The 9,355-nt window shown below is 48.0% G+C and overlaps 1 protein-coding gene across 1 annotated transcript; it reads left to right on the forward strand.

Moving 5' to 3' along the window:
* Positions 1-650: 650 nt before the first annotated feature.
* On the forward strand, positions 651-6,228 carry LOC306918774 (uncharacterized protein; the record flags this gene model as incomplete). The annotated part of the gene is made up of 4 exons (XM_079531639.1): positions 651-864; positions 3,186-3,248; positions 5,027-5,116; positions 6,168-6,228. Coding segments are annotated over 4 exons (428 nt in total), but the record flags the coding sequence as incomplete, so codon positions are not given.
* Positions 6,229-9,355: the final 3,127 nt, after the last annotated feature.

Raw genomic sequence — 9,355 nt, forward strand, 5'->3', positions numbered from 1 at the left:
GGAGGAAGGGATAAGAGAGAGAGAGAGATAGAGGAGGGGGGGGGGGGGGGGCAATCGGCGCGTGGCATCTCCCCGCTCCTCATCTCACGGAACAGCACCTCTTAATTGTGTCTCCTCCTCGTCTCCCCGGAGATCAAATAAGAAAGCTGGAGTAGGAGAGTAGAGAGCAGTTTGTCTCGATCCTCTCAGCCAAGAGAGGAGATATCTTCTGGAACGTGTTGCACATTAACGCCAGGGTGATTGCATTCTTTAGTCGCTCCTCTAATCTCATGGATGAGAGGAGACTGAGAGACAGAGACACAGAGAGAGAGAGACACAGAGAGAGAGAGAGAGAGACACAGACAGAGAGAGAGAGAGAGAGAGACGGGGAGGGAGGGGGAATGCATGATTGAAAGAGAGTCGCAAAGCGAAAGTGTGCGAGAGAAATTATCTTTTTTTGTAGTTAGACGAGAGAGAAAGAGAGAGAGACTTGCATTTGAAGTTATTTTCTAGCCTCTGTGTCACCTCCGCGAGAGTAGCCAGGCCACCCACCCAACCCTGCACGAAAAATAAATGACTTCTCTAATCGGCGGGAGTTCAATTTGACGCTTCCTTCACAATATGGATGGCAATTAGAGTGTGGATTTTTAATTTGTGCCGCTCTTTGGCAGGCCAGAGAGCTGCTGAGGACACTCCTGTCCCGGTCCGATGAGGAGGAGGAGGAGGAGGAGGAGGAGGAGGAGAGTGACTCGTCCTCTCCGTCACGCCGCCTTCCCTCTCTCCACCCGGACGACAAGGAGGGAACTGCTACGTCACGCCATCCATGGCCAACTGGCGGCCCGCGGGCCACATGCGGCCCCCAGCCTCACTCAATGCGGCCCGCAGGTTAATATCAAAATACTGATATATTACTGATTTCAGCTGTTACAATTCCAAACATGCAAACATGACCTTAATTACGTCAGTCTATATTAGTAGCTGAATGGCTAGTATTAGAATTGTATTGTCTTTTTTTTATGTCCACTGTATTTGCATTTAAATTCAGAAAGTTACTACTAACTAAATGCATTTGAAATTAAGTGTTAATTTGTTTTAATTTGCTGCTTTCTTTCGTTTTAGTGATTTTTGACAGGGGGGGGGGGGGGGCATTCGAACACAGGGCTAAATATTTACTAAATTGTATTAATTACTATAGTCCTACTAGACCCCAGAAAATTACACCTGGCCACAAAAGATCACAGGATCTACTGAATGGGGGGTCAAGTGACAACCCCCCTTTACATTCAGTAGATCCTGTGATCTTTTGTGTCCAAAATACATATTTAGTTATCAAATAATAATTGTAGTGGAGTAAAAGTATTATGTTTCCCTCTGAGATATATGGAGTAGAAGTAAAGGTACTGAAAATTGGAAATTGTAAAAACACCACTGCCACATTCATATCTGATCGGCTTCCTGGCTTTGGGTTTAAACTAAGCCTGATTCATTCTTTAGCAGATCTACAAGCAACTATGAGAAGCAGTGAATCAAATCAATACAAAACAAGGTTTTGTCAATCAGCTTGTTTTGGACAAGAAGGATGTATAGCAGATATATATTTGTATTAGATATAATAAAGTCAGAGGAATAGATAAGCTACTAAAGCTACAGTCCCAGACCTATCTTATGAATAAAACAATTGAACCAATCTGTATGGTCTATGATCTGTACTGTAGTCATACCGTATGGCTACAGTAGCACTACTGGATGACAATGTCAAATAAAGTTATTCCAAACAGGCCTGGGCCGTGGCTCAGCGGTCCAGGCACCTTGGCCGGTAGTCCAAGTCTGGCAGTGTGCCGCGGGTTCGACTCCCGATCCCGACGGCCTTTACTGCATGTCACCCCCCCATCTCTCTCCCCATTTCCTGTCAGCCTACTGTCCGTCCCTCCATAAAAATTATAAAATAAAAACAAAAAAACGTTATTCCAAACATCTTTCTGTAGACTGGGCGTCGTTGCACTTCTCTCCAAATTCCAATCCACCCAGAGAGACACAAAATGTATGGATTATAGCTTTAAATGCAGCACTATGTAACTTTCCTCTTCTACCCCGGATTTGAACCTGGTTTCCTTCCTGCCAACGTTTTACCATCGAGCTAGTCTCTAGTAGCCAGACAACTATTCCACAATCTCCGAATGCTATATAGAGTCTGGAACTACACCTCCCGAAATCCGAGTAAGGAAGCTGCTATTTCCGTTCACGAAAATAGATTTTAAAATATCTATATATTTTTGATTTCCTTTTCTGCTAAGCAACAAGCTATATATGCTTAGATGTTTTCTATTTATATTAGGATACATTTGCGCGACTGTAAAGTGGGGAGGAGGCTCCACTTCCGCTTTATAGTTTACTCACGATAGCTTTTCCATTGCTCCAGACTGTATGACGGAAGCATTTGGAAATTGCGAGAGGCAACAGTCTGGAAACGCGAGACTACCATCGAGCTAATAGAGCCTGCCTGCTTGCTCAGGGGATAAATTGAATCTTGACCATCAGGTCAGAGTTCGTGTCAGATCCTGTGTCTATAGGTGAGACATGACCTTTGACACGATCTAAATGTCTCAATAGAAGAGCAGGGAGACCAAATACAACCACCCCAATTGTATACGTTATGTTGCATTACTCTACCGTTTTAAAATTAAAAAGAAGTTACATAGTGAGGCTTTAAGACATTCGATAGCCTTAAAAGCTACTATAGAGACAACACATTGCAATGTATTGACTCATTGTACGGTTGTGTTAGCAACACATTGTGACACTTTTAAACAAAACATCCCAAACTGTCCTGACATCACCCCAAAAAGTCTGTTCTTCTGTGTTGACGACTCGGCGAGAGAGGGAGAGAGAGAGAGAGATGGAGAACAATGGGCGCTGAAATCAAGAGCCAATCGCAGCAACAAAAAAAAATAACACGAACCCCTTTTTTATGAAAGAAATAATATTCACCACAGCTCTTTTCTCATGAATCCCCCACAGCTCCCAGCGTTCACAGACAGAGCCCCCCGCTCCCAGCGTTCACAGACAGAGCCCCCCGCTCCCAGCGCTCCCAGGGCCCTCTATTCAGAACCCCACACCCCCAATACCACCCCCAGTCCCTATTTCCATCCTCAGCCTCCCTTCATCCCTTGCTCTGATTCTCACCGTGAGCTTTCTGTTTCTTACAGAACTACAAAGTAGTGAAGAGGACAGCCGGAACCAAAGCCCTGCGGAAAGTATTCCTATTAGAGGTAAAAAAAAAAAGGCAGCGCCGGTGCCCCGGCATTCAGACTGTCTGTGTGTGTGTGGTGTGTGTGGTATGTGTGGTGTGTGTGTGTGTGTGTGTGTGTGTGTGTGCGCGCGCGGCCCGGTTTGTGTTTTTCTTTTCTGGCGCGCGGTGAATAAATGGGTTCTTTTTGTTAAACGCCGACGGCTGAGGCAAGGATGATCAAGGTGAATCTAGGGTCAAAGTCCCACCTGAAGAGTTGCGCTAGTTCTCTCTAATTATCTCTCCACAAAAAAAGAGAGAGTGAGAGAGAAAGAAAGATAGAAAGCAAGAAAGAAAGAAAGAAAAGCCCACTGCCCGGTCCGAGGCGCTCCTGGCTAAACAGATAATTCACTGGGCCTGCGGGCATAATGCGGCTCCTCTAATTGTCCAGACGCCGCGGCGCAATAGGAGCGAGATCTGTCACACGGTCCTCATTATCTATCTAAACAATGCTCTGGCGGAGGCTGGAAACTTGAAAAAGGAGGAGATGTGAAGACACGCTGCAAAGAAAGCGTCCGTCCGTCCGTCGGTCCACCCCCCAGTCCTCTGAAATGTAAAACTAAATGCCTGTAAGGCACTTTCCTGTCAGATGTCCGTCCTACTGGGGCTGTTTCATGCGGCGACTCGTCTTCCCAGTCACTGTATTACTAATCAAAAGAGATGGAAACCTAGTGAATAGCTCCACTGTGGCTGTCCATCCACAATAAACACACAACTAAAAAGTTCCCCCTAGTGAGAAGATGTCTGTTTGTCGGCGTGCACGTGGAAATGCACGTGTTAGCCCTGGTAGGTAGACCGACCGGCGGTTCTCAAAGTGGGGTCCGTGGACGCCTTATAGCTGGGGACGAACTCGTAAGAAATCACCAAGATTTGGCTTTTGGTGACTAGTTTTTGAATTTTAGCGTGGTGTTGGGTATGGATATAAGGCTTTTGAAAAGACTCAAATATTAGATACGTGTAATCGTGTATGGTTGAAAACCAAAATAATTGATAAAAATAGATTTTTCAATGGATTCTGTTACTATTGGGTGTGTAAATAACATACTAAAATTGTAGGAAAAACGAACAACCAGAAAGGCATCGTTTTCAAGATGGCGTTCACGATGGCTGCCAGGAGAATATGTCCATATTTATTATGCACATCTGCGTTGCACTTCTCATATATGATACGTACTCCAGTGTGCGGCAAACCCATTAGGAGTGTTTTTAAAACAGAGAGAGCGACCGGACGCTGTCTTCCTGGAAGGCGACCGAGTTAAGAGGGTGATTATACCGGCCTGTGGAGAGAAAAAAAAAACGGACGCGTGTACGCTCGACTGGAACCAGTAGCTTAGCCTCGACTGGGCACATTGTCTTCTCACACACACACACACACACACACACACACACTCCTGCTCAGCCACTGAAGCGTGTTGTCTGATCAAACACAGTAACCTCCCAAAGTTGGAAACCTAGGTCTTGATCAAATATTTGACACGGACATTTGCCCCTCTCTCCCCTCTGGTGTGTGTGTGTGTGTGTGTGTGTGTGTGTGTGTGTGTGTGTGTGTGTGTGTGTGTGTGTGTGTGTGTGTGTGTGTGTGTGTGTGTGTGTGTGTGTGTGTGTGTGTGTGTGTGTGTGTGTGTGTGTGTGTGTGTGTGTGTGTGTGTGTGTGTGTGTGTGTGTGTGTGTGTGTGTGTGTGTGTGTGTGTGTGTGTGTGTGTGTGTGTGTGTGTGTGTGTGCGCGCGTGTGTGTGTGTGTGTGTGTGCGTCTTTGAACAGAGACAAAAGCGTATCAGCTGCTTAAACAGTCTGCCACGCAGGAGAGAGCGCGGCGCTCTGGGGAGCAGGAAGAGAAGAGCGCTCCGTCAGGTGAGAAAAGAGAGAAAAGAGAACAGAGAGAGCGGCCGGGAGCCCGGCCGTCGGTCAACACTGACCATATGTTGTTCTCGCCGCAGCCATAAAGATACGGCGCAAACAGCACATTTCCTCTATGTTCACACGTTATTAACGAGAGGCAAAGAGCACAGGCCTCTCTGCCCTGTGGCGTCCACACAACCACCTTAGTGTCGTACTTCACAGGCCTCTCTGCCCTGTGGCGGCCACACAACCACCTTAGTGTCGTACTTCACTAAGAGCACAGGCCTCTCTGCCCTGTGGCGTCCACACAACCACCTTAGTGTCGTACTGCACTAAGAGCACAGGCCTCTCTGCCCTGTGGCGTCCAAACAACCACCTTAGTGTCGTACTTCACTAAGAGCACAGGCCTCTCTGCCCTGTGGCGTCCACACAACCACCTTAGTGTCGTACTTCACTAAGACAGGCCTCTCTGCCCTGTGGCGTCCACACAACCACCTTAGTGTCGTACTTCACTAACACAGGCCTCTCTGCCCTGTGGCGTCCACACAACCACCTTAGTGTCGTACTTCACTAACACAGGCCTCTCTGCCCTGTGGCGGCCACACAACCACCTTAGTGTCGTACTTCACAGGCCTCTCTGCCCTGTGGCGTCCACACAACCACCTTAGTGTCGTACTTCACTAAGAGCACAGGCCTCTCTGCCCTGTGGCGTCCACACAACCACCTTAGTGTCGTACTTCACTAAGTAGTACTGAGCCTGTTGGCTTAATACTTAGCGATTAGCATAGTACAACACGGCCGTACTACTTTAAACACGAGGTCTTGTGTACTTAGTACTTAGTCGGTAATACCAAGTACTACGCTAACACCGCTGTTGGCTTGTAGATCTGTTCATTTTGCCCCCCCCCCCCCCCCCCCCCCCCCCTGTTACGATGGAGTATACTACTATATGAATCTAATCTCGAGTCACACCGTATTAATATGCATCTCAGATTAGCGCCCCGATTTAGAGGCCCCAACAAATCAAATGGTTTGATCTGTCCCCGTGTTTGCTCTTTTAAAGGAATAAATGGCGGCGATGAAGAGGACCTGCACTCCTCACATCAAGACCCTCCTCAGCCCCGGTAAGAACACCGCCGTTGTTGTTATTCATCCAGCCTGACAGGGAGAACGGGCCGCCACCACCATGCAAACACACCAAAGTGGTTGATGTACATTTGCATGGCCGCTCTCATAATTCCACATTCATTTCCATAAGATCAAGGGCCCCCGCCACCCATTAGCTTGCCCACAAAGACAAAGGGCCCCCAGTGCCCCCCCAACCACCTCCCCCCGCGTGTCTCTCTCACTATGTGCAGCGTTTTCCAGGTTTTATATATATATGTATCAGGAATCGAAAGCAAAATGGCTACCAGGTAAACAAATTAGAGTTGTGTGATCTTTTGACGTTCCTGAGAGCGCAAACAGATCAAGTCAAGAGCGGAATCGGAGACGACTGTTTTGGAAGAAGAAGGACACTTTGAGTGTCGACAAGTGTACGAGTATACATCCTTTCTTTCCATTTTTCTTTTCCTTGAACCACATTTAGGCCACTCAAAATCAGAGCTCTGAGTGGGCTGGGGGGTGGTGGGGAGGGGGGGGGGGGGGGACATCTTAGGATAAATAGCCGCTACCTAACATCGCCTCGCTGTCGCATTTGAATATCAACACGACTTCATCAAAATGTGCAATTGCGCGGCGGGTCCTTAACCCATTGAGACCCATTGATATTCTTTCTACGAAATGTCTTCTAAAGATCAGTTTTCTGAAAAACCCTATGTTTCTATGTCAGTGGTTCTCAAACCTTTTCATGCCAAGGACACCCAGAATTATCTGTATTTGGCCGCGGACCCCATCTCAAAATATGTTGTTCCAGGGACCCCCCAGATGCAAAAACATTTGCTCTGAAAGAATATATATTAAAAGATTTGCACCACATTTTCACGATTTAAAAAGAATAGCAGATCATACAAGCGCTAGGAGCTTGTTGTAGATGTGCTATTTTTCAACAGCTATAACAAGGCGACACAGACGCGCTCCCCGTCCTAAACGGGTTAACCCATTCAGGCCTGACGTCGAAATTTTTAAAAAAAAGTTTTCTAAATCATGAAAATTTTCGGAAAGATTTGAGGCACATTTTAACGATTTTTCAAAAATAGCAGACCTACAAGTTCATAGCGCGCCACTCGGTGGCGCGCTATGAGCTTGTAGATCTGCTATTTTTCAATAGCTAAATTATAACATAATGTTTAAAACGCTAACGCTAACGTGACATGGATGCGTTCCAGGTCTCAATGGGTTAAAGCACCTCTTCACCAGCCAGGCCCATTTGGTGCTCCTCCGGTAATGGCTGGGTAAACGTTATGGGGAATAATCTTCTCTGATTTCATGTGATTACCGCCGGCACCACGCTGACACTGAGGGGGCCTGAAGTCCTGTGCGCGTCGTGTCGTCTCCCTGGCCAGGCCAGGCCAGCGGGCTGCTGCACCTCGCTCCCCCCGCTCTGCCTATTAGCCCCCGGGAGAAGAGAGAGAGAGGGCATAATGGGGGCCGGCGATGGCTCCATTGTGCCGCCGCTCCCCTCGCTCGTATATAGCCGCCGATGTCGACGGCGTCGAGTCGTCGGGGCCACTGCCATCCCCCCCCCCTCCCCCTCACAACGACCACCCGCCTGCCCACCCCCTCTTTAATAAACATGAGCCAATTTCAGGCTCAGACCCCTCTCTCTCTCTCGGATGGCGCTCGTCTCTCCGTCATTAGAGGCGAACGGGAGGCGCGGCGGCTTTAGGTGATGAAACAAAACAAGGGAAACACACACGCACAAGCACACGCACACACACACACACACACACAAGGCGTACAATTCTTTTAAATGAATAAATAAACTAGTGGAAAACAGGGCAACGCAGCGCCCAGCGGGACGAGCAACTGTGTACAGTACACAGTGAAAGAGGATTAATAATGACTAGTTATGCATGCCTGACACTCTTGTCCTCGTCACTGGGGATAGTGAGGACACTGTGGGGCTCCGAGCTGGTCTGCATAAACACTCTCCCTAGTCTTAATGTGACCCCCCCTTGTCCCCCCCACCCCTCCCTTTCTGTCTTTTTTTTATATTTATTTCTCGTCCTCCTCCTAGAGATGCTTACGTTTAAGCATTCCCACTTACAGCGGTCACTTCTTCTTGCGCTTTATTGGTTCCACAAGTGGTCAGGAAGCTCTGCACTTGAGCGGAAGCCCGCTGCTGTTTGCCCCGCTACTCTCCTCTCTCCTCTCCTCTCCCTTCTGTTTGCCCCGCTACTCTCCTCTCCTCTCCCTTCTGTTTGCCCCACTACTCTCCTCTCCTCTCCCTTCTGTTTGCCCCACTACTCTCTCCTCTCCCTTCTGTTTGCCCCACTACTCTCTCCTCTCCCTTCTGTTTGCCCCACTACTCTCTCCTCTCCTCTCCCTTCTGTTTGCCCCACTACTCTCTCCTCTCCCTTCTGTTTGCCCCACTACTCTCTCCTCTCCCTTCTGTTTGCCCCGCTACTCTCCTCTCCCTCCTGTTTGCCCCACTACTCTCTCCTCTCCCTTCTGTTTGCCCCGCTACTCTCCTCTCCCCTCCCATTCCGTGTTCTTTCTCAAGCCCCAACGATTCATTACTTTGTCGCACGAAGCCGTAATAACCCGAGACCAACAGACACTACAAGCTCACAAAGCGTTGCGACGGTCGAGTGTTTTCGGTGAGCGACATCGTCATACGATGGAGCATGCTGCGTTGCATTGGGCTTCACTCATTTGTGTCAGCGTTTCTCTCCCCCCTCCCCACCCCCTCTGTCTCTCTCTCTCTATCACACACACACACACACACACACACACACACACACACACACACACACACACACACTCTCTTCCCATATTTTCCCTCCACCCCACTCCTTCTCCTATACTCGTTCATTATTTGCTTTATTTATGTCAGCGAGCTGATGGGTGACATAAAAAAAAGAGGGACGGACTCAAAAAATCCAACAAAACAAAAAAATAGCTTCGTCCTCTCTCTCTCTCTCTCTCTCTGTCTGTTGTCTTAGAGACAATAATTATGATGTGTCTGTTAAGCTCGCGCGCAGACTTATAGACAGCGGAGAGGGGATTGTAGTTTAAAGCAGAGGCTTTGGTGCAAAAAAAAAAGAAGAAGAAGGAAAAAAAATGCATTTATAGCCCTTTGTGTAGCTC

Source organism: Electrona antarctica (assembly GCF_951216825.1).
Source record: "Electrona antarctica genome assembly, contig: scaffold_1738, whole genome shotgun sequence".
In the NCBI taxonomy this organism is placed as follows: domain Eukaryota; kingdom Metazoa; phylum Chordata; class Actinopteri; order Myctophiformes; family Myctophidae; genus Electrona; species Electrona antarctica.